A 26317-nucleotide genomic window follows, 5' to 3' on the forward strand; every position below is an offset into this window, starting at 1 on the left:
TATGAATGACACTTAAGCCTGTTTTTGAAGCGCGAGGTCTATGCCAATTTGTTTGTTTAATGTTGTAAAACTGTCTGGTCTCCCCCTCATATGGCAGCTTGCTCCCCCAAAAAGGTGATCTTGTCCATATGGCAATTTATACTTGTAGCTGACTTACAGTTCAAGTTCAATGATGTCCATAATCACCGTGACCCATAGGTTTGGGAAGCCCAGTTTTAAGTCGGACTTAAAACTGACCTTCAGCAGCCAATACTTCATCCAAAGACTTTATGGGTGCCTCCCATGTATGCAGAATTAATAATTAAGGGTTCTGTACTTGATTGTTTAGATAGTTGGGCATAGACGTCTATGGGGATTGACTTGTTTTTCACCCATGTAAGTGGTCTTTTGTATAAAATGTAAGGCAATAATGTCTGGGACCTGTAGTCATAAAATACCTATGTATGAAAACATTCTTTTGTAGACCCCCAATGAGTTCTGCTCAGATTGTTAAACTGATACTCAAATTGAGCTCCCTTGACTCTAATAACACTAACATTATAACTGGGGCAGACTTTGTTCCTCATTTATGTATCAGCCTTTAAAAGTTTACAAACCTTGAATCACACTATGGAGCTATCAGAGCCAGAGGGATTCACAGCCGATCGTTGCACTCAGGCACTGACCTCGGAGAGAGGTGTAGTGCGATCTCGTTAAGGCTTTTTACCTCGTTTGAAGTTGGCTGGTATTAGGGTTAAAAAGCAAAAAGGGGTTCTTGAGGCCACTCTGTCATAATACTAACAAGCAGGTGAGACACGGCTGAGATGAACCTGGCACAGCCAGAATATGGCGGCACTAATTATGGAGAGAGTGTAGAAGAGGCGTGGTGGGAGAAGGGGTCACAACAGGCACATGGAGGTGCATTAGGCAACTGTCAGTCTCTATAGTAGTGGTCCTTTTATAGGATGGGTGAGGGGTGAGAATTTTCTCTCTCTCTGTGTGGTTTTTTTTTTTTTTCTTATACAGACAGATGGGGCTCTCTATAGACACACCCACTTGACCATTTGAGTGCAAAATCGGACACACGCACATGCATTTGCCTGTAAGTGAAGAGTCATCTCATCGAAACAGCCAAACCTAATTTCTTTGTAGAACCAACGTCTCTTTGCAGAACATTGCCATCTGCTTTATACTCACAATGCTTGTTGATTATATTTAGACATTTATTACACTTGCTATAGAAAGTAACAAATTACAGCAACTGGCGTCTCCAGGTAAACAAGAATATTGTGCCAATTGTGAGAATTGTAGATGAAATGCACAGAGCAGTGTAATGAAAGGAGTCCTGATCAGATTTCTGGGGAGGGACTTGACTCTGATGTGGTGATTGTGGTGTTAGTGCCTCTGCTTACATATTGCCTGCAAATTTAGTCTGTGTTCCACTACTTTTGCTAGGGTATAGACATGCTTTCTTTCTTTGCCTTGTTTACATATGCAAAGAGGAAGCACTGCAGCACACACAGTCGAACACAGTTTGTAAAAAGTTATTGTGTGTAATGCACTTTGTAACCTTCCAGGGGTTTTCTTTACCTTTTCTGCTTCTTGGATGTTGTTACATTGAGAAATTTGGCACCGTGTAGGGCATAGAAGCCTGTGCGTTGCGTCTGTCCCTCCCCCCTCTATAAACATGGCTGCATAATAAAGTGGCTCAGCAGACAATAGAAGAGATCTGTGAACCTGCACTGCCTGGCACTAAGCTCAAGGAGCAAATCAGTTCTTTATAATAGCAGATACCCTCTTTTTGTGCTTCATTCGTGGATTTTCAGTTCTATATGTGATTTTGTTATAAACTTCAGTTTGCGGCTGAAGTTTTTTGTTTTTTTTTTAATGTTTTTTTTGCAGACTATTCTTAAGCCACTGATCCTTTTGATTGTGTAATTAACCATTTAGTGAAAAGAATTGCTTTAATTAAAACTTTGGTGCGAGGTTGCAGAGAGTCCTTGAGCTGGAGGGTTTAATGGAATTTGCAGGGCACTTGATACAGATGCTTACTTAATTGGCTCTCATTTTCAGGTTCAGTTAGAGGCACTAAGGGCCAGACCACCACATCATAAAAGCCTAAATTTGGTTTTCACAGCACTAGTTGAAGTTTCAAATAGTTTTGTATTTACAATTGCTAGTAAAACAGTTATTTCCAATAGTCCATTTGTCTTTCCTTGCAGTTTTAAAAATTAGTTTCTTATCGAGATATTGTCGAAAAGTTGTAGTTTGATTTTAAATGCCCAGTAAATATGTCTTCAGATTCTTTTAAATCCTGCTTGTGAGTGAATATTTATAAAATGTTTTCTTTTGCTTTTTTGTTTTTTTAATCTGAGTTACAATCTCTAAGAAAAGATACTGGACCTTTTAGAAGAGCTTAATAAACAGTGAATTATAAATTATGAATTTATTCAGTAAATTTCATTGCCATTCCCAGTGAACCAGCATATGCTTCACTTTCCTCTTTTAATCTTTTATACTTATACACTTATCCAAGGGACCCCCTCCACCTTCCACACACACACACACCTCTTATTTTATTTTTTTCTCCTTGGCTCTCTTTTTCTGTAAACCCCCCCCCCCCCCCCCCCCCCCACCTCTTCAAAAGCACTTAACCATCCATCATGGATTAGGAATCTCTCTGAGCAAAATAAAAGACGTGTCTCATTAAATGTATTTATGTTTGTGCAGGGTAGAGGGGAACAGTGTCTGTACTATTTTTCTCACCTCTTACGCACTCAGACAGCCATTTTTGCCGTCTCATTTTTGTCTGTCTACACACACACACACACACACATTACTTCCCTCTCAGGAGAGCATTAATTCTCATTCTCAATTCTGATGTACTTATTAAATACAGATTACACTGAGGGTGGTTACACATTATCCAGTTTGGAAGTGTTATAGAAGAGATGTTTTTTTAAGCTTCCCTGCAAGGAAGTTTTGACAGCATGATTTAAAAAAAAGTTTAATAGTTATTGTATATGTGTGAAAGACATTTATTGTCTTAAAGTACCCTTGTTACTACCACAACAAACAGATTGTATTGTTGTGTGTGTGTGTGTTGTGTGTGTGTGTGTGTGTGTGTGTGTGTGTGTGTGTGTGTGTGTGTGTGTGTGTGTAGCTAATCAGACAAAAAAAAAAGATTTTCCTTTTTGTAACAGAAATGTGGAGAACTGGAAGCAAAAGATGTATAGTAGAAACTTTGGGCTGGAGTTTGAAGAAAGACCAAAGAGAGAAGAAAGAAGGTATAAAGGCAGGTTGAATGAAAGGTTGAGATTCAGAGTGGAAGGATAAGGAAGTGGAAACAAGAACATGGCAAGGAAAAAAGACAGAAACAAGGCATGGGTGAAAAGAGACAGAAAGGCTAGAGATGAGGGATCAAGATGGATAAAGGCCCTGAGGGAGAATAACATAGTGAGCAGTGAAAGACAAGGAGGCATGGAAAAAAGGAATGGCAAGAGAGTGAGTGAGCACTGGGGCTACGAAGTAACCTGCTGGTGGGAAGATGAGGGGAGAAACGGGTGGAAACAGTGGGTAGAACAGAAAGGGAAGGGGGCAGGGCGGCGTGTATTCACCATACCGGTGTACGATTGGCTGAGACAATGTCAGGCGGGCAGCGCTGAATTAAATCAGATGTGCGTCACCAGCTGCAGTTCCAAGCCAACAGCCAACCACATACTGCTGGAAGGGGGAAGGTTCTTCTTATCCCTGTCTCTCTCACAGGCTCCCTCTTTCTCTCTTTCTAAAAACTCAATTGAATTGGATGAAAACAACTATGAAAGTGTCTTTTTGCCTGTATGTGTCAAATACTATGCAAAATATAAAATTCTTACCTTAAATGTGCGTTTGTATGCCTGTGGAATAACACTCTTTGTGTATGGGAAGTGGATTTTTTTTTTAATTTCTTTTTTTAAAGATCATTATGTTTTGATTTCAAATAAAAATAATACAAATACTTAAAATACTCTCTACAGGAAAAAAACATATATTAGTGAGTGGTTGTAATTTGTATTTCTTTCTGATACAGATCAATGCAAATTCCCCTGCTGTTAGTGTGTTTCAGCAGGTAGGCACCCTGAGAGGGCCTCTGTTTTCAGCTGTGCTTTTGGACAAGCTTTTGGCAGCCACAGCGAATACCTCTGCACTCTGATTTATTTTAACCTCCTATGCGGTAATGTTGGCTGGTGTGTGCATGTCACTGTGTGGTTAATTACTACCACTGCAGTATAGGCCTGCTGTAGGAGTAGTTTAGACTCTCATACCAGAGAGACTGAACCCCTAAATATAGCTGCAAGCAACTATGGTCAGAGTGCAATAACCTTCCAGCGTTTGGTGATCTCAGTGGGCAGTTTGACCCCATCTTATCTGAGTGACCTTATAGTACCATCTCACCCCACTGGAGCTCTTCCCTCTCAGACTCTCAGAGTAAAATTTGAAATTGAATCTAATTTAATTTTAAATTGAAGTTGAACATATTCAACCAATTCACACGTGTAGTATTTTGGCAAACAGGACCTTGAATCTTTTTATCACTATAGAAAATGTTTATTAATTACCAATGCAAAAACATGATTGTCAACACACCCAATAAGGTGAGCGTATTGCATTATATTTTATTATAGGTTTATTTGTGTATTTACATTTATAATGTTTAAATATTGAAAATGTAGGTCTTAAGTGGTTCTCTGCAAATATATTATTTGCTAAGTGACATGTAACTGAGTAATAAAAGCAGTCGCCTCTGTGGATGACCTCCATTTTCACCTTGTTAGACTGCACCTGCAAACTGGTAAGCCTTATTCTGCTCTGCCACCAAAGTGAGCTTTGGTTGGAGCACTGGCCTTCTAGTTCACAGCAAATCTCAGTAGCAGAACAACTACTAGAGTCTGTCCAACCAAGGGACGAGACCCTCTTTGGGCAAAGAGCTGAGTGATATTGGGGAATTCCCCAGCAGTGCCCTGACTAGAGAGAATGCAAAGGTAGGGAAGGACACAGCACATTTTTTAGTTTTAAAGGGACATGCCAGGGTGTTGTCCGTTAGTAAATCAATCACATGGGTTTGTTCTTTGACGAATATAAAAATATAACATTAGTTGCCAAGTATAGATCTCAGATAATGAGTTGCGGCCACAGCTCTGGCCTAATGTAACTAAAATGAGCAATTTTCTTTTTGTTTTATTTCCTCCTGTTAAATTCTAAATTTTGGAGGTATACCGGATAGTTAAAAGAAAATGTTTGGATGCAAATATTATTGTAAAGTTTTTCTTAGCTTGGTCGCAATATAAGAAGATGAGATCACTCAATTATTTTTAAGTAGATAGGCATTTGCAGCCAGTAATGATAAGAATAAGAAATTCATAACTAATTTAATTAACTAAGTAATAAAGAAAGAGAATGTAAGTAAATACAGATAATAGGATATTTGCAGCTTGGACTAATTAATTTCTATTCCATTTATTTTTCATTCGAACAAACTGGCCATCCTACCTCTACAAATACAAGAACTGTCTTTCTGTCCCTCTCCCACTCCCTTGAGTCAAGGCAGTCTCAGCTGTTGTGTAGAATGGTTGTGTCTATCCAGGGACTATAGAAAATAACATCATCAACTATTCATCATGTATTTTCCCTTGGACCAAAAAACTGTAATTCACAGCAGCTATTGAGTTACAAGCTATTGATGTCAGTATGAAAGCAAATATTTCTGTGCAGCAGGAAATTGTGAGGTAGAGTACTTATACATGCTACAGCCACAGACTCACACCAACAAGCTGCTCAGTTCCCATGACGATAAAGAAGTGTGTAATCTTACAGCACCCTGTAGAGAAAACTTTAGCAAAGCCAATCTGTTTGGTTGCTGACTATCCAAGTCCTACTAATAATAACACCTTTCAGGCTAACACTCGATTAGATGGCTGGCTGGTCAGTGTAACCACAGGGAAAGGTTCAGACTGAGGCCAAACCAGCAGGGAAGGGAAACGTGTGTAAGTGTGCGTGTCTGTGCTGGGAAAAGAAGAGATAGAGAGGCGAGTTTAATTAGGAGAAAAGGAGGTATCTCGTCGTGTTTGTGTGTTGGTGTTCTTTCAGCAGAAAAAATCTGACCTTTTCATAGATTGCATCTGGGTCAGTAACATATGCTCAACAACAGGCTACATGAGGCAGTTAACTTCAGGTGATAGTTCACAGGAGAAGTGCAGAGAAAAGGTTAGATTGCTCACTACCTGGATAGTACCATAAATAAAATGAAATGCACTGAATTTACAGAAACTGCATGAACATCTATTTTTAGTAAACTGTCTTTAAAGCTTTTTTCATCAGACTTCAAGTGTCATTAATTGTAGTTAAGACCATTAAATATGCTAGGATATAATTTGATAAGATGACAAGTTTAATGTGCTGGCATGCTGTGGGCTATACATATGGCTCTGTTAAAAAGGTTGACAGCTCTCTTATTAAAAAAAGAATAGCTCTATATTTTCAGCCTTTTTCAGTGTTGGTACTGCCCAGACAAATAAATATCTTCTGCTCTGTGTAGTATTAATAGTGACTTAACCCCGACATTAATACCTTGCTACCTGCATCTGTCTTTCTGTGTGTGAATGCTTGTGTGCCCATGTATTGTATCTGTCCAGTGCCAGAGCCTGCTCCCACTAAGCCCAGTCCCGGCCCATCCCACCACCCCGCCAGCCCCACGCTGCCCCTCTCCTCCTCCTCCTCTTCTTCTGGCAATGGCAAGCGCGCCTCCTGCAGTAGCCAGCTCCTGACTCAGACTCCCCCTCAGCAACAGTGCCAGTTGTCCTCTGCCAGTGCTCGCTACCCACCCAGAGAGGTGCCCCCGCGCTTCCGTCAGCAGGAGCACAAGCAGCTACTGAAGAGAGGCCAGCCACTGCCAGCAGGAGCCCTCAGCACTCTCACTCTCTCCTCCTCTTGCTCCTCTTCCTCCTCTTCACCCTCAGCATCTTACTCTTCTTCTACGAGTACCAGCAGCACTACCACAAACTCTACCACGTCCACTGCGAGCAAACACCACCAAGGTTTGTGTCAGTCCAGTAAAAAACATTGCGGCCAAATGGCTTTCTCATATAAATATATATATTTTTTAGTGGTTGCTTTAAGGTGATGTTGTGACTTTTGTCCTTGTTAGATGTGCATTTTAGTGAGTTTAAATAATACAATACATATACATGATATACAAAAACCCTCCTAAAGCATTCAGGAACCATTATCCATCTTGGGATGGATTATGAGAGAGAGATGTTTGCATTTGTAGATGTAACTTCATTTCAAACTTTGCATCCTTTTTTCTTCTTAGAGACGCATAAGAAAAGCAGTACTGGCAATACAGTAAAAACAGTGATTATAATTGCACTTTCTCTGTCAGCAAATGTAATGACAAGACTCGCCACCTAAAATTTTGTGGGTAGACTGACCATATTAAAATGGGCCTCAGACTTTTTTAGTTGATTGCTGCTTTTTTCCCCATTTCCCTTTGTGGCTATTCTGAAGTAATGAGGTTCTGGTACTTGGATGCATGTTTTCAAAGCATGTCTGTGTTTTCTACGTATACACGTAGAAAACACAGACATGCTTTGAAAACATGCACACTTGTATGAAAACATACAAGTGTGAATAATGATACTTATAACGGTGACAATTATGTCTTTTTTTCTTTCTTTTTTTTGTAATCAAAGGCCATCTGGGATATTTTAGTGTTTGAAGAACTTGGTTAAGTGGTTTTAGCCTTGTGCACTGTTTTTAAAATCACCAGCGGTAGGCTTTTAATGAACTCTTTGTTGGCCCTGAAGTTCACTAATGTTGAACCTGCCTTGAGGGGCTCATTATACAGTGGTTTGTGTGTATTTGTAAGCAAGTCATGTGTTCTTAAATCATGGCCATTTATATCAATATTACAACTATATTTCTCTGGTTTTGGACATGAGCATTTTTCATACAGTCACTTTTTATTTTTCTTCTATTTATTAAAGGAATCTTAACCATCTGTTTAATGTACACAGATGCAAAAGTGAGGGTACTTCTCATCCTCCAACGTAACAAGCCGTAGCTTTGAAGACACAGATGTGAGGCTACCTCTGTAGAACACCACACATTGTTTGAGCAGAATCTAGCACAAGCATCTGCTTGCATCTTTGTTGAGCTTCTTCTCCTGTCTCTTTTTTTTCCACTCTAGCTTTTGATCATGCTGCTCTGTGCTGGTTTTCATTATTGTCTCTAAATTTGCTGTGCGAACACGGATTACTCAGTAAACAAATCTGCAGCTGCTGCGGTGTATGGTTAGCTAGCCAGGAGGCTACAGTCCTCAGCATTACAGTCAGCTGGTCTTTCTATGCTCTGCTGCTGCTGCTGTTGTTGTTGTAGTCAAGTCTGTGCCACCAGTCACAGCATCAAACAAAGGCTTTAAGCCTATGCAGCCACCCAGTGACACTCTCTTTGCCAGAAATTGTGCTTTTCAGTCTATTTAGTCAATTTACTATGTTTGGATGTTATTTTTCACTATGTAGCCATTTGATGTTGTTTCACAAATAGTGTTATTAGTTTTTTTAAACTTATTTTTTAATGTATTGTTTTTAAAAATATAATAATAGAGCTAATTAATTAAAAAAAAAAGAAAATAAGAAGATCAAAAAATAATTCTAATATTATGACATCATATAAAAACACAGAATCTATATAAAATGGATTCATTTTAATATTGTCTAAAGAATTTTCACAGAAAGTAAATTCAAGGCAACTGCATCACTGTATTTTTTAAACTCAGTAAATATATTAAATTGGTGGCAAAAATTCAACAGATTCAATCTGTCGGCACAAATTTCTTTTTTATTACATTGGTAATAATGTTTTTTTCTCTATGCACAGCTATTTACTGCAGTGTTTCTTTGGCTGTGGGCCAAGAAAAAATTTAGCTGCAGGCGTAACTCTCTTAAGAGAAACATTAAGTCAGAACCTTTAGATTTGAAAGCATATGTTTCTTCTTTGAGCTCTGGACACGTTAGGATGCCCTGGCTGAGTGTGTTACGTTGTAATGCTGTATTATTGTCCTAGTCCAGCACTTGTTGTCCTAATTGGCCTTTACCTACCTCTGGTTTCCCCTGGAGTCTCTCTGTACAACAGCCTGTGACAGAAGTAGCCATTGGCTGGGTTTTCACCTCCTTTTCCACTCATGTCCTTGTCCTGAGGGCATCCAGTCCACAACATGTTCTTTCCTGTCTGCACAGCCAATAGCCTGAAGCCAGTAACCAGTTGTTGCAGTGCGTCTGCGATACATAACTTAGGGATTGGACACTGAAGTTAAGTCTACAATGCAGAGCAATTATTTAAGTCTGTGGCTTCTTTCATTTCAAACATGACTTTTGCTGCAGAAAATCTGAAAAACTTCTCACCTAAAAATGTAAACCCAGCAAATGTATGTTTGCTGGATTTACAAGTTAATACTGGACTGTGATAGATTTAATGAAGTTTTTCCTGATCATAAATACATCTTTTTTTTTTTTAAAGTCAAAATGCTTATATCTCAAAGACAATGTCTGCAAATATAGAGGTAAAGTTTCATTTCATTTTGCAAGTTACAGATGAACTTTGTTCCGGGGACAGTGTTTCTATTTTGTTTTCGAGGACAGTGTTTCTGACCTCTGGTGAGGTTACTGAGGCCCTAAGGGTGGCAGTGATGTGATGGTTCACTTTTGTAGTTGCACACATGCAAACACTAACACATGTATATAGATATAATGAATGTGCAGCAGAGAGAGTACTCTAGTCTGACCTAGTTGTGTCCCCTCAGATATGCGTCTCCCTTGCGTCTGCCTCACACTTTAAAGAGGAGTGTACTCACACTGTAGTTTTAGTTAGTAGAAGTACACTGTAAAGATGTTAAATTTATTTCTTTGACACATTTTTGATCACTCCACATTTGGCTTGGAAAGTCAAATTTAATTATTGTAGAATCTATATGAATTCTGTGTAAATCTGTAACGCTTGAGATTCCAACAGGCTATCCAAGCACCCCATCCCCAGTGTCTAAAATGCAGTCTGCTCTCGACACACCACCCTCCCACACAACGTCTTTTCTCAACCCATTCAATTGTCCCACCAGACAGAGACCCCCTGTCCCATTTCCATCCCCCTGTCACACCCACCATTCCCATCTCTCCAGCTGACTGGAGACCATTTAAGTAGTCCGGAGCATCCAGCAGCCAGACAGACTCCCCAGTAGCAGGTGCTGGAATGGGGTCTCTTAAGACTGTGGGAACTGTAGCCCAACAGCTGTTTGCCGGTCACCCAGACAGCACGCGTAGCCAGAAGGCACTCTGCTGGGTGCGGTTTAAAACACTTGACCCTTTCATAATGCTTCCTTTGATTTTTAGGTAAATTAGCTTAGATTTTGAACACATCTTAAGTAAACTGTTTGGTGTTGCTTTATTTAAAAAACAAAACACGTTTAGAACACTTGCGCATTTTTACATTCTTTAGATATAATCTTATAAAATTGTTGTTTACCTCTTCTGACATCATCAAAAAAATAAATCTGTTATTTCTACGTTTTTTAAAATCAAATGAAAAGATCACTTGGCCCCAAAGAAGCCACGGAGGTATAGATTGGTCCATATGCTCAAGCTGTGACACACACATAGGCACACACAAGTGAGAGAACCCCCTAGTGGCTTCATTAATGCAGCCTCTCTCAGGGAAACCAGAGAAGTCACTATGGTCTCGCTCTTCTACTTTCTCTCTTCTCTCAGCAGAGGTAAACAGACATGAATGATGAGCTTTTTAAACCCCACGGAGACCGTCCCCTCTGTTTTTCTTTTTCTCTATGTTTCCGGAAAAACATGTGCATGCCGTCCTCTATGTGAGTGGGCGTAAAGTTCTCCTCAAAGAGAGATGGAGAGGGTCAGTATGGTGACAAAAGACTAGTAAAGGTTCCCTCCTCCTTTGATTTTGGGTTTATGTCATCCCATAATTTTAACCGAGAAGCCGAGCTGCCTCTGTTGCTCACACTCAAGCTAAAAGAATCACTTTGTCACTACAGTTATTCTCATTCTGTTCATGCTTTCTCTTTCGCTGTCTCCCTTTCTTTTACCTCACCACTGTATGTACCGACCTCTCCCCACCCCCACAGACTGTCTTCCATCTCTCTCTACCGCACTCTTCTTCTTTCTTTCTGTCACCCAGCCCTTTATTTCATTCAAATGGGGAAGAAAGGCATTTAATTCTTGGCTTATTGCCCATTTCCATGATGGCAGCTAGTGTCATTAGCAGGAATTCACCTCTTGCTTATTTGTGCTTCAACTCCGGCTGGTATCACACAGCTCCACTGCAGTGTTGATGCTGCTTGTCCGTGTTTTGTAGTAAGCACTGTCGGTGTACCTACATTAGGATGTTTTTATTATTAAACTGATGTCCACCATTTCTGTAGTTCAGTGCAGGTGAGAATAAGCTAGACTCCACATACACGCATACAAAAAGGCTGTCTTTCTGTCCGTTTGAAACGTGAAGAGCTACAGAGATGCTACTTTTTTTTCCTTTCCGTTTTTGACCCTTTTCATTCACAAGGCATAATCATAGGCTGCCCTCCTAATTGCAACCAGAATGAAAGCAACACATTACTGACATATGATTGCAAATGGTAGATGGAAATAATTCTCCCCTTGCCTTTGTTTTTCATATTCAGCTTGCTTTCATGCCCTTCCCGCAAATCAATGATTTGCCAAGAATCAGCAGTACCTTTTTCTGGAATGCCTGGAAAGGGAGTTGAAAGGGGAACAATGGAGGCACATTAAGGTGAAAAGAAAGGAACGCTGTTTTGCATTAGTCCACTCGTACATGTTGGCAAAGATGCACCAACATTAAAACCTTTGCAGTGTAATGCAACCCTGTAATCCTGTTGTAAACACTCCTTTTGTGGAGCTAATAATGGTCCGGTTTTGTTGAGGTAGATGTCCACATGTGCTGCCTCTGCAAAAGGATTTTTTTTTTTTTTGCTTCACTGACTAACCTGTTGCAGATGTACTAAGATGATGTCTGCTGTTTCTTATTCTTGCGTGGATCTGTGTAAGCACTCTTAAGACGAAGGCTGCTATACTTCTCAGGTATTTTTCCATTCTCTCGCTCTCTGACCTCCTTTCTTTTATCATGTGCATGAGAGTCACCTTTTCTTTCATATTTTTTTATGTGTGTGGTTTGGGGGGGCTTGTTCAAAATTAGCTTTGTACATTTCCTCTGTGACAAAGGTGTTGAGTGTGATAAAAGAGGACTGCTTTGCAGAGTTTACATTAGTCAAGTAATCTTTTATTTTCAAATTGTGCGAATGAAGGAGGAAGATATGCTGGGTGGTAAGGAACTGACTGAACAAAATAGTTTTACTTTGACTGCCCTCCCCTGAGCTTCTTGGATAGGGTCCACAGAGTGATAAAGTAGTGCTCCTATTTGCTTGGAAATCGACCACGTACAGTTGGACAAAGAGAAAACAGTAAATCAGTGGGCTTTGCTGATCAGGATTTGTTTTCCTACTGACTACGGTAGTAGTAAAAAGTTGTTTTGAACAATTTAATATAAGGCCAATTACTTTTGCAGTCTACATCAGTTTAAACTAGGAGTGCACAATAAACTTTCCCAAGGGGCCAGAAGAGAAACTGAGTATGTTGTGGAGGGCTGCATCAGTAAGCTAAACTCAGTTCTGCTCAGTAGCTCTGGGTTTTGAAAAGTCCTATACAAATAAAGTTATTATTATTAATGTTATGTTTTTATAAGCTGGTGTAGCTCTCACTACCAGTTTCTGAGTTTTGACCCCAAACTTTTTTCTTATATCAAGTTGGGCTGGGCGATATGGCCTAAAATCCATATCACTGTATAATTTGAAGCATGTGCGGTAATATGATATATATCGCGATATATTCTTTTCTTCTGTATTAAGTATTTTACACACTATAGGGACATTTAAAATCCTTTAATTTTCTCAAAAATCGACAGTGTGCCTTATGTACGAATTCTGGTTGTGCTTACTGACCTCAAACTGATTTTATGTGGTTCACGCCACTCAAAAATCTGTCAAAAATGTTTTAGTACGACTTTGGTAAGCTACGAAGGCGCACAGCTTGATGGATTGTCGGAGCATTATGGCTGCCGTAGTCAGGAGCCTTGCGGAGTAATCTGGTTCCTAAACTCCGTCTGGTTCAGGTCCCAAAGTCACACGATCACTGCGGCATCACTGAGAGTTAAAACTGTCTAAATTATTTCATCTTTAATAAAATGATCAGCATTTCTGCTTTACCAAGTGTAACAATTAAGTTTAACATCTAGGCATCCATGAAAATCGAATTTATTACATTTAACGGAGTTAGAAGTTAGCAGGAAGTTAGCTCGCTAGTTTTGCTAGTTACCTAAATATGATATAGCATGTTCTGACTGAGAGATTTCTGAAAAAAATTAAAACGTACTGCTCTGCTACCAATTCCAACATTAATGAAGACAGAAAACTAAACAGCAGTGATGTTTGTAGGGTTACTGGAGTTGGGCTAGCTGGTATATAATGATGTGCTACGTGATCGCTAGCAAAACAGCTACGTTAGCATAACAGCTACATTAGCATAACATTAGCACAGTGAAGTTGAAGGATGGCCGCTAACTTTTTTTTCACTCAATAAAAGTTAACGTGAGGGTTTCTGGTGGTTAGGGACCAATGCAATTGCATGGCAGGATGCTGTAAACGGACCAAACTTCAGTCAGGAGAACAACTGAGATAATCCATCCACAATACGAGGTTAGTCATTAATATACTGCAACAACATGGGAATAGAGCAGTTGTTAGGGAATTCAGCATGAATTGATTGATAACATTGATTCATTCAGCAATGAATCAATGTTACGGAAGCGCAGTTTTTGGCTTTCCCTATATTCCAAAAGTGCTTTGTCTCTGCTATTACTGTCGCCCAGCATAATTTGCAGATGATGTTGTTTGCAGCCACTGCAATGCTGTCGACCAAAATAGGTGCAGCTTGATGACACCATCAACATGCGCTACCGTTGGCCAAATTTATATCATTTCTACCGTATACCGTTCACACCGCCCACCCCTAATACCAAGCTGTTGTCAGAAGTCAGAAAACCCATGGCAAGTGTAATTTAAAAACTTTCTGATGATAGGCACACATGGCTTTTTTTCCAGCATCTTTTAAATGAACGTAAAAAGAAAAGTACACTTACAGCAAATATGGGGATTACTTTTGTTGTGATGTTTCATTAGTTATTTCTGTTTTCAGCTGATTGCAAACTGACTGTAGATTAATGTTGGTGTGCATGTGTGTGTCATCAGTCTGATGACCCTGAACGATAAGGCTGCCTGGGAAGTGGAGATAAGTGAAAATGTAATTCACAGCCTCTGTGGCACGTTCAAAGTATCTAAAAGTCATACATCTGCCAGAATATGTGTCTTTGTCTTCACACCTCAAATAAATGGACTTTTCCTTCTATATCTTGTGCTGTGTAACGTCTTGTTAGGATGGCAACAATTTGATAGGATCTTCTTTCCTGTCTTAAGGTTCTATCTTAAGCTATACAGTTTTACTTTAGAAACACATTACATTTAGTGTGGACTTTAGAAAAAACAAACTCCGATGTCTAGTTTTCATGTACAAATGTTTATTATTATCAATTATTAATAAGGTTAGTTGGTCTGCGCAATGGTGATATTCGTAGCTCCTACTTCTCATTAGCTTTTCTGTCATTTGCCTGAAGCTACCCTATTGGTTAGAGTGTTTGGATGCTGGATCAATAGCCTCTCTGCTCTCACCCACTAACATTAATAAGATTATTGATTAGCTGCCTCCCACAGATTGATTACCCCTTTGCAGCATCAACCCAGTCTATTATTAGTTCACCATTTGATGGTGGCTGCTTTTGTGCCTAACGAATCTGCTTGTGCGTGATTCCATCTTGATCAGAGTTGTAAAAAGCTGCGATTTGGTAGCTTGGTGAGGGATTTGTAGATCATAGATCATAAGTAGAAGGACAAAATCTATGGACAATCCCTCATTTTCAGTTTTGTCATACAGATAATTCCTAGATATACAGAATCGCATGTGCAGTATTATGTATATGCAGGTAGTGAGAAGCAAATAGACACACACTTATTCACACAAGCTTGGAGGAACTGTTATGTGGTTTCTTATTGCAGTGCAGTTGAAGGAGGAGTAGGCCCAGTAAAGCGTAAGGAGTGATGGATGAGACTCTGTCCTGGTTTCATTCCAATAAATGAACGACGTTCCACTTGGGCTTCCCTTCACAGTCCCAGCCAGTGAAGCCACGATGGAGACGGATGGGTCTCTCGCTGCCGGGTGTTGGAGGAGTGCAGAAGGGAGAGAGGGACAGGGTGAAGAAAGTGGTGGGGGGGAAAAATGGAGGAGGGAGACATGAGTATAATAGGACATAGGTGAGAGATGGGATAATAATAAATAAATGACTTTAGAGAGTGAAAAGGGAGTAAATCAGTAACCTCTGTTTAAGAAATGGAAGTTAAGTAAAAACTGGGGAGAAAAAGAGAAGGAAAGAACGATGTAAAAAGAAAGCAAAGGCTCCATCTCAGTGTTTCTGTTTGGCTGACTGCACCAGAGCAAGGATATATGGATATCCTGAAGCTGATATGACAAGAAGCACGCTTGGCTGTGCATTCTGATTATGTTTTAAATCCTGAAACATGCAAGCCTGACCATCTCATCCTGCCAAGTCTGATAGCTAGCGTTAACTAACCAAGAAGATAAAATTGGTTCAGGAAGCTAACTGTAGCCTGGTTGTGAACTTGCATTACATGATTCTCCTTACTCTAAACTTATGAATTTCTTTTCTTTCTCCCCTCCTCCTTGTCCTCCCTGTACTTTTACTCCTCTCTATCTGTCTCCTTTGTTTAATCTCTTACCCCCCCCCCCCCCTTTTTTTTTTTTCTCTTTAGACATATCCCTCCAGTGTGGCCCTGGTGCCCAGTATGAGATCTCTTATTGGGGAGCCTCTGTACCAGTTGACAGCCCATCAAGTGCCAACAGCTGGGACAAAGTGATTATTGACAAGAGTGATACAGAAGCTTGGCCCTCCATCAGCCGCAGTAGTGACCCCTGCAACCCTGTAACACCAGAATGCCCCTCGGGCTCCACCAGCTCTAACCTAGACACCAGTGCTGTCACTACTACCAGTAGGAGTAGTTTTGTGAGTATGGCCACAGGCGCAGCAGGCCAGCAGGCCCACTACCCCTCTCTCAAAGCTAACAATAACATGATGACAGGACCTGGATCAACCAACGCATTAGTAGGTAATAGAGGCTGGGTTTCAGATGGTAAACAAGATGGTATGAATAGTGGCAGAGTTGGAGCACCCAATAACTGGGGCTCTTCCAATTTTAACTTGAATCTCAACCCAAATGCCAACCCTTCAGCCTGGCCTGTTCTGGGCCATGAGAGTGTTGGAGGTGGTACCAGTGGGGTGTCCAGCTCTTCATCCCTTCCACCAGGCATAAATGGCAATGGAAATTTAGGAAATGGGAACATGGGAGGTGCTGATAACGGTGGGGGAAGTTGGGTTGGCATGATGAGTGCTACAGAAAATGAGCAACAGCACCCTTCAACCAACACAAACTTGTCCTTCAATATAGAGCCTGTTAACCTTAACACTGATGGACCAAACCACACTAAACAACAACAAGCTCAGGAGCCTATGAGCCCTATCCATGGTTTAACTGGTTGGGGAGGCCAGTCACCCACTGAGTCATCCCAGCTCAATGGGGATACAACCGGCAGCTCTGTATGGGGTAGTGGAGAAACCAAGGCAGCTGACTCCCCCAAGGACTCCAGCTGGGACTCAACAACATCTGGAGGCCTCTCTGCTTGGGGTCGCCAAGGCAGTGGTGGTGGGAGTAGTGGAAGTGGTGGCTGGGGTGATTGGGGAAAATCCTCTGGCGGTGGAGAAGCAACTAAAGGTTGGGACAACATAGATGCTGGTAGTTCTGGCTCAGGCCAAGACCAGCAACTGAGCTCTTGGGGCCAGCAGCTTGGAACAGCCCCAGCAAGTGAGGACAGCGGAGACAGCAGTGAAGGTCGATCCCAGCGTAGAGACAGATCCTCCAGCATGGAATTTGCCCCTATGCTACCACGGCAAGACCTTGACCCTAGAGTCCTGAGTAACACAGGTTGGGGACAGACCCCCGTCCGACAGAACACTGTATGGGAGATGGAAGAAGCAAACTCTGATGATGGAAAGAGCAGTAGCAGCTCAGACACCATAGGAGCCTCCAGCTCCAATGGCGGACCCTCATCTACCAATGGCACCATAACTCCTACCATTGCTCAGAGGCCTGGATCTGGAGGGAAAAGTGACAGTGAAGGATCTTCATCTTCTGGGTGGGGAGCTCCAGCATCTCAGCCAGTCCAGACAGGATCAGGATGGGGTGACCCCCCACAGTCACTCAGTAAAGCTCCGAATGGCACTACTAGTGGCTGGGGAGATCCTTTGCCTTCCAGTGGTCCCAAGAATGGGGGTACCTCATCCTGGGGATCAGAGGACAAGTCATCCAGCTGGGACAATGGCCTAGTGAAAAACCAGCCTACTAGCTGGGGAGAAGGCCCCAAAAATGCCCATAAGTGGGGCAACAATAATGGTGGTTCTAATGGCTCCACCACAGGGGAATGGGGAGAGCCAGACATCAAGAATAATGGTTCCTCTAGCAGCATGTGGGAAGGAGAAGGAAGTAACGGAGGAAATGGTGGATGGAAGGAAAGTCCTCGAGGAGCAAATGGAGGAGGCTGGGGCAAAACTCCTGCTGTGAGTAATAGCAGCTGGGGGGAGACCTCACGTGCCAATGGACCAGTGCAGGGTGGCTGGGGCTCCTCCAAGCCACAAGAAAGCAGCAGCAGCAGCACTGGTAGTGGAGGAGGTGGAAGTATTGGTTCTTGGGGAGGTCCCAGTTCTGTGAAGCAGAACAACTCTAGCTGGGGTAATGTCAGCAAACAAGACCAAGGTATGGAGCCTACTGGCTGGGAAGAGCCCTCTCCTCCCTCCATTCGTAGGAAGATGGAGATTGACGATGGAACATCTACCTGGGGGGATCCCAGTGCCTACAACAAGACAGTCAACATGTGGGATCGTAACAATCCCACTAGTAACCCAGGCAACAGCGGCCCCCCTCCAAGTAAGAATGGTGGAATGATTATTCCCAACAATAACAACAACAATCACTCCGTTGGACCTGGCAACAACAATCACCATCACTCTCACCCTCACCATATGCACCACCATACTCATCATGGCCAGCCCCCAACTCACCTGCAACACCATGGAAACAACAATGGGTCGCCCAACAATGCAGCATCACATCCAAGTGTGGGGCCCCAAGGCAGACCCACCCACTCCAACCCAGGTATTTAAAAGACTTAGACATTAATGACCTAAAATCTTATTTTGCTTAACATTCAAGTAGTATTTGAAATTCAAAAATGAATTAAAATTTGATTTCTGATCTTGTAGTCTCCCACCATACTATATTCAATGAAATGTTTAAAAATTTCAAACTGACTTTTACAAAAGTGGGTATTTCTTTCTAACAGCATATGTGTGTTTTATTCAAGGGATACTGATTTTCTTGTCTGTTAACAAGCCAGGGAGACAGACAAAGACAAAGAGATTTTGTTTTCACCTGTTCCCATAAAATGAGAAAATTATAACAAGCTTGGGAACTATGGTCCTTCCTTTCAAAAATAATTTCTTTGAAGAATTTACAAAGTGACTGTTTTTGCTCTCAGAGAAGTTAAAATCTTCACAGTTGTCATCAGCATTTAATAGTAGGTTTAAGTTTGCACTTTCACAAGATCTAGTAAGTCTTTGAAAAACAAAAGCCCTGTGAAGCATAGATATTTGCCAAAGCTTTAATGGCAAACAGTTTTAATTGTGAATGAGACCACTGCCATCTGCTGTCTGCAATTTGTGCTGCAGTGACTAAGGAGCATCATGAACACTTCCAAAACACATTTAAGCCAAATAGCTGCCCATTTCTGCTGATGTCATTAATTTAGGCTTTTCCTAATCTGCTGCTTTGCGTTGTCTTGTCTCATTCACCTACACATTCATAGACACAGCTTGGCAGGCTGGGGTGGTGAAAGGCATATAATTATAAAAAACCACAGCATACAATAGAAAAGGTTACTATCACTTATTGATATGTCACTAAAGCTTAGTCTCTTTAGACCTTCATGCTATGTGATGCTGGCCTTGATGGGAACAGTGGTATTATTCCATTTGTTTTCAGGGAAGCACATAAGAGGATTAACTAATGATGTTTTAAAATTGATGAAAATTTCTGCTGTAAAGAAGCTGATTTCATTCTTTTAACTAATTAATTGCCCTTTCTTCCAGGCTGGGGGGAGATTCCAAGTGTTCAGCCCAAGTCAGAACCTGCTTGGGGAGAGCCAGCAGCTCCAACATCAGCTGTGGACAATGGTACCTCAGCCTGGGGCAAGCCCCCAGGTGGGGTAGGAGGATGGGGAGACGGTGGCCATGAGTCCTCTGGCCCCTATGGCAGGGGAAGTGGACCCCCAGGTTCTGCACCTTGCAAGCCAGGTAACACTCAGAATTTATTGTTAATGCTAGATGTTAATAATAGGAGTTGATTAGCTGATACCACCAGTGCTATATTCAGTGCCATCAATTAGTTCAGACTTACAAAATTACTGTTTTTCTGCTTTAACCTGTGAACACAATTGTCAACTTAGGCACTGGTTTGCTTTGGGTTCACTATTTTGTTTATGGCAGTAGCTCCATAATATGTTTGCACAGCACACTTCAGTTAGGGAACACAAACGGGAAGTTTCTACAGAACTGTACCGTTTGTGCCAATTTTGAAAGTTTTTGTTAGTGCTGCTGGAGTGTTGCTTGGATTAAAGCAATTCCACGCCTCAGTGGAGCTTGGTTATTTGTGCTGTTGGTTTTAAATGTTGGAAACGATAGAGGGGAGGTGTAGGGAGAAAGTGCAGACTGGCATGTAGCAACAGTGGCACCAAGTGGCTGTGTTTAAAGTTACGTGCTGCTCAGCTTCTGAAATGGTATTGTGAATATAGAGGACACATAGTATCGAGTAATGCACTGAAGATTTTTTTTCTTTTATTCCTCACAACTTAATCCTATATTTCCCATCCCTTTCTTTCAGGCCCCAAACCTATGCAAGATGGCTGGGGAAATGGAGGGGAAGAGATGGGCATGTCTACCAGCCAATGGGACACTGAGGATGGGGATGTATGGAACAGCCCAACCCCCCAGGAGAGCAGCTCTTCTTGTAACTCCTGGAGCAATGGACCCAAGAAGTGCCCAAACAAGGTCAGTGAACTTGCCTGTCACAGTGGCATTTATGACCTTGGAAACATCATGTAATGTTGAATTCATAATATTTTTGCTCCTTTGTTTTCAGGGGAAGATGGGCAACAAGCCAGATGAGGCCTGGATTATGAACCGTCTCATCAAGCAACTCACTGACATGGGCTTTCCGGTATGAACCCTGCATATTTAGAATTAAGTGTCAATGCAGACTCAAAGCACTCGCAAGCTTTCTTCTGGAATTTTTGCTTTAATGCCTCTGTGCTGGTGGCAGATTTAGCTGCGAGGCATCATTTATTTAGGTTATCAGTTCTGAAAGTGATACTCAGAGATGAAGGTCACTATGACCTCTAACCAGGAATTTGATATTTATTCAACACAGGAAGAAATTTCTTACGATTTAGCACAAGCATGCACTAGCGCTGTGGAATGAACAAATTGGATTTCAATGGTCAAAGGTTATTGTGACCTTAAACAAAAATTTTGGGGCATTATAAATGAAACCTTTTCAGGCTGGAAAAACTATCAAGTGATGAAATATCAGCTCTTCTGGCAAATTAATCCCAGTCTGGTTATGCTAATTACAAGGTTTTTGTACTTCACAGAGAGACCCTGCTGAGGAGGCATTGAAGAGCAACAATATGAACCTTGACCAGGCTATGAGTAAGTACACCAGCATTTTCGTGTGTCAACCTTGTCTTTACGCTTGCTGTTCTGAGATGTTTGTTTTTATTTGAATAAATCAGTTCATTCTCTTCAGTTCCGCTTGGTTGAATACTGAGGGACCTTTTTCTTTAAAATATATATTTTTACCACTAATGAGATTAAATAAAACTCTCTTTTATAGTGACACAATATATTTATTTGGCTAGATTTCACAACCTCTGCAATCACCTCTTCTCCTTCTAGCTGCTCTTTTAGAGAAGAAAACAGACCTGGACAAGCGAGGCATGGGCATGTCTGATTACAGCAATGGCATGAACAAGCCTTTGGTGTGTCGGCCTTCCGCACTCTCCAAAGACCCCTCCGAACGCAACGCCTTCCTCGACAAGGTACGTCGGGTATAAATGCATGGTGGTATTCAATTCAATTTAGTTTTATTTATACGGCACCAAATCATAACAACAGTCGCCTAAAGGCGCTTTATATTGTAAGGTAGACCCTAGAATAATATGTACAGAGAAAACCATATGACTCCCTATGAGCAAGCACTTTGGTGACAGTGGGAAGGAAAGACTCCCTTTGAACAGGTAGAAACCTCCGGCACAACCAGGCTCAGGGAAGGGTGGCCATCTGCTGCGACCGATTGGGGTGAGAGAAGGAAGACAGGATAAAGACATGCTGTGGAAGAGAGCCAGAGATGAATAACAAGTATGATTCAGTGCAGAGAGGTCTATTAACACATAGTGAGTGAGAAAGGTGACTGAAGAAAAAACACTCAATGCATCATGGGACTCTCCAAGCAGCCTACACCTATTGCAGCATAACTAAGGGAGGATTCAGGGTCACGTGATCCAGCCCTAACTATATGCTTTAGCAAAAGGAAAGGTTTGAGCCCTTACTGTAACTTTAGGCTTTTCTCTAATTATATGCTTAGATTGTAGCTTTTATGATATGTTAACACATCACATTGGAAGGTTTTTAGATTGTAACGTCTTGGTTAGTACAAGAAATGTTTTTACACACATATAATTAACATTGTCAACGTGTAATGTTTGATGTTGCACTCATCTGCCTTTATTCCCCTCATTAACTGTTTATTTTCCTCTGGTCTAGGATGGCGTCCTGTCAGACGACACCCCCCCATCACCGTTTTTGCCTTCCCCCAGCCTGAAGCTCCCCCTGGCCAATAGTAGCCTTCCTGGGCAGGGTCTGGGACAGGGCAACCCGGGGCTGGCCATGCAAAACTTGAACAGACAGGTAAAGCAGGTTTTCTTTTCTTTTTCTTTTTCTTTTTTTTTAAAATATATGTAGTATAAAATACTACATATGTAGTATGGGGGGGGGGGGGCTTTGCACCCTTGGACAGCTGATACAGACAGTATCACTGTGCACAACCACTAATTTGCAGTGCTCTCTGTGGGATTTCCATATACAGATTGCAGTAGCAGCAACAAAAGATGTGTTAAATTGTTTTATACACATCTCTCTATTCACATGCTTTCCCACATCTCCCTTTTTCTGTTGCTCACTTTTGTGTATAACCTTGCCTGAAGAGCCCATTGAAACCAGATAGTTATGCTCTATCAAATATCACCCCTAGAGGCAGGCATGGCCCAGAAAAACTACAGGATGTCCTTGAAGTCCAAACAAAGGCACTGCAAGCAGCCTTTTTTCAAACTGAAAGGAAAGCCCTCTTCAGCAGTATGGGGTTAGAAATTTGAACAAGTGGCTTTTACAGGCTGATTGTTTTTCGTCAATTTAAAAAATGCAATTTCTGACATTTTTATGATCAAACAAACAGTTGCTCTCACCTTTTTCCCTCAGTATATGCTCTGCTGTAAAACACGTGATCTAGACCTAATCAAATTTTGCAATATTGCAGACACTTCACCTTTTCTTTTTTTTTCTTCATTTCAAATTTTTTTTTATTTATGTATTTTTGTTTTGACGTTTTTTTGTTTATACTGCCATTACATGGCAGTACTCTTGAATATTTAATTGTACCATTGTGATTCCTGCATACAGATACCCAGTGGAATGTTTGGCAGTAGTGGAGCAGCACAAACCCGGGCCATGCAGCAGCAGCCTCCTCAGCCACCAGTGCCACCTCTCAGCTCCTCCCAGCCTAGTCTACGTGCTCAAGTGCCTCCGTTTCTCTCCCCTCAGGTAGTCAAACACATGATAATGCATATTAGATTTATTATGTGCTACTATGTCAAGTCCTAACACATATAAACAATCGCTTAAAGCTTGAAGATTTTGTGATATGGCCGAGGAACATGATTCTTTTCTTCCCCCACGTGTATATTTTGTATATTTTGGGCTTTTTAACTCATTTTAATTCTGTTGAATATGTCGTCTTTGTCCTCTTAAAATCTCCACAGCGTAGATCGCTTTTTACCTTTTTTTTAAAATCACACTTAAAAACTCATGTGCAGTTTCAGTGATGTGGTTGACATACTGTGGCCATAACTCTTGAAATTGCAAGATTGCCTCCCAGACCTTTCACCTCCCTTCTTTTCTATCCTGCACAAATGCAGCGGTGGCTAGTTTCATCTTGCCAGAAGGTGCTTTTATGTACAGTTATTGTGATGTGCAGTGACTAACTTGTCATCTCTCTTTTGTTCCACCTCCATTTTTTCTATTCGCTTCAGGTCCAAGCACAGCTCTTGCAGTTTGCAGCAAAAAACATTGGTCTGAACCCTGCACTTTTAACTTCACCAATAAACCCTCAACAAATGACCCTGTTGTACCAACTTCAGCAACTGCAAATGGTGAGGTGCCATCGCTCTTTGCATTGCATTTGCAGCGCAGCTTTAACCTTTACAGCTTGTGCGAGAGAATATGTCTTCTGGACCTTTATTTTCATTTTTGATTTGACTTTTTAATTAGATTTTACTTCCTATGAATATGTCATTTTTAAAAATGACGATATCTAACAATGCATGAGAAAGGGAGTGTAGATTTTTTTATTGTTTACATCAACGTATTTCTTTATTTGTCTTCATCGATTCAGGCGTACCAGCGTTTACAAATCCAGCACCAGATGATGCAGGCGCAGCGCAATGTTTCCGGCCCTATTAGACAACAAGAGCAGCAAGTGAGTCAATAAATGTGTCATTACAAATAAAGTATGACCGTGAAGGTCTTTTAAAATTTCATGTGTGTGACTACATGTGGGCCATCGTACTGTGACCCAACTTCATTTATTCCTTTTTTTTTTTTTTTTTTTCACTTATTTTTTGTCACATCATTACAACAGCGAAAAGAATGTGCTTTGTAACAACAGGAGTTGCTGAAACGTTTAGATAACACAGGAACTTGTTACTTCCCATTATCTGACAACTTCTCCATTTTGCAAAAGGCGATAGTTTGTTCTCCTTTTTGTAAAAGAAATTATGTTTTGTTAAAAATAACCCACAAGATCCATAAGATATAGGTAAATCTTATCTATCTAACATTTTCTGTTTAAGCTTATCTTTGCAAACCACCCCTGCTTGTTCTTTCTGTTTGTTTTTGCTTGCGTATCTTTATCTATAACATTGAAACATTTTATTTTCCTCTTGCTTTTCCTTTCTATTCTCCACTGTCTCGACTTCCTCTTTGTTTTTCTTTTGTTTCATTATTTCCATCCATAATTTGATTAATGTTGTTGCTCTCCTGGCCTATATTTCCCAGTGCTTTCTTTTGAAATACATAATTATGACAGTCCTCCTTTTCTCTCCCAGGTTGCACGTACAATCACCAACATGCAGCAGCAGATCCAGCAGCACCAGCGTCAGCTGTACCAAGCGCTGCTGATGAAGCAGCAACAACTTCCCTCTCATTCCTCTTCTTCTTCCTCCTCCACTGGTCTGCATCCCCCCGGTGGCCCCGCCGGAGGCCCCGGCTCTGGCAAATCAACCCTGGACCCCTTCACAGGCACTCACCAGGCTCCGAGCCTTGCCGATACACTGCACACCAAAGAGCCGCCGTCGTCGCCCAGCGCCTACAGCACATACCCTCTCTGTGAGTCTGCTCTAGCAACAACACGGGGCTGAAAGAACTACACTATGGTCACTTTGTTTAAAACTCAAATTTTCCCATGACACAGAAATAAAAGAAGAACCCTCATTGTGTATTACAGCCTGTGTAGCACCTGATTTTGTGTCATGTGAAGTAAAAATAAATCAGCAACTCTTTAAAAAAAAAAAAAAAAAAAAATCGTGCAATTGCCAAAATGCTTGCATCTTTTGTCTTATAGTTGTATGTGCAACACAATGTATCAAACAGTGTATCGTTGTGTTGTGTGTTTGAAATATTTGTTTTTATTTGTGCAAATATTAACAAAAGATTCCTGTGTTTTGTGTTCAGCTGGACTGAATCCAAACATGAATGTAAACTGCATGGAGGTTGGGGGTCTGTCCCTTAAGGAGCCCCCTCAGCCCCAATCCCGCCTGTCCCAGTGGACACACTCCAACTCCATGGACAACCTCTCTGGCAACTCTTCAAATCTGGAGAACAACCTCAATAAGCACGGTACTTTGCACAATAACACAGACAAGCATGCTCACATAATGTAGAGGCTTTGAGAAAATTGTTAGATGAAACCAGCCTGACATTTAATGTTAAGTTGTTTTTTTGCATAAATACTTTCCAACGCCTTTTTAAAAATAATCTTGAGATTTTTGTGCAGACATGCTTCACTTGTTGAGGAGTGATTATAAGGCACTACTGCAAACGCCACACCTCCTAACACACTTAGGACTCGTTGACTTGTTTCCCAATGAGTAACTCAACAACTGACAGTAGCTTTTTGCCACTTGTATCATGCAAGACTTTCGACTGTGCGTTTGTTTTTTTTCGCACGTTCTGTTTGCAAGCTCATTAAGAATCCCTGAGTCTGAGGTGTCATAGTTCCACCCAATAACAATGACAGGTGTTGCAGTCACATCCTTGAATATAATTGTGACATTTCTGTGATTTTCGAGAAGACAAATGCAGTCTTATATTTGTGTCAGTTTGAAACCACTGAAGTACACAAAGCACTCAGTAATGATGTCAGTTACTTTCCATAAAAACAATTTCTGTAATGTTTTGAGAAACTAGTTAACTGACGCAGACTTGTCAACTACTGCATTACTTTCATTTTAGCATTTAAGATTTCGTCAGGTTCTGCATTTCATACACATGATCTGTTTTCCAGCTTATACGTAGATAACAATCTGTGGACTGCAAACAGTTATTCTTAGCTCATAGTTTCATCTTTTTTCTCCCACTATGGAAATGTTTATTG

General features: G+C 41.1%; 1 protein-coding gene across 7 annotated transcripts in view; it reads left to right on the forward strand.

Annotated features, from left to right (window-relative positions):
• tnrc6c2 (trinucleotide repeat containing adaptor 6C2) overlaps positions 1 to 26317 on the forward strand; it is a 63751-nt gene that overhangs the window by 25424 nt on the left and 12010 nt on the right. For 4 of the 7 annotated variants that reach the window (XM_080302821.1, XM_080302822.1, XM_026170582.2 and 1 more), the window contains 13 exons: positions 6651 to 7052; positions 15980 to 18433; positions 19426 to 19629; positions 20216 to 20382; positions 20474 to 20551; positions 20985 to 21042; positions 21289 to 21431; positions 22156 to 22299; positions 23068 to 23208; positions 23697 to 23816; positions 24059 to 24142; positions 24771 to 25050; positions 25396 to 25560. In XM_080302821.1, coding sequence (XP_080158947.1) covers positions 6651 to 7052; positions 15980 to 18433; positions 19426 to 19629; positions 20216 to 20382; positions 20474 to 20551; positions 20985 to 21042; positions 21289 to 21431; positions 22156 to 22299; positions 23068 to 23208; positions 23697 to 23816; positions 24059 to 24142; positions 24771 to 25050; positions 25396 to 25560 — 4440 coding nt within the window. The remainder of the gene's footprint in view (positions 1 to 6650; positions 7053 to 15979; positions 18434 to 19425; positions 19630 to 20215; positions 20383 to 20473; positions 20552 to 20984; positions 21043 to 21288; positions 21432 to 22155; positions 22300 to 23067; positions 23209 to 23696; positions 23817 to 24058; positions 24143 to 24770; positions 25051 to 25395; positions 25561 to 26317) is intronic. The other 3 variants (XM_080302827.1, XM_080302824.1, XM_080302825.1) reach the window with 1 other exon arrangement.

Source organism: Astatotilapia calliptera, chromosome 6 (genome assembly GCF_964374335.1).
Source record: "Astatotilapia calliptera chromosome 6, fAstCal68.1, whole genome shotgun sequence".
Lineage (NCBI taxonomy): Eukaryota > Metazoa > Chordata > Actinopteri > Cichliformes > Cichlidae > Astatotilapia > Astatotilapia calliptera.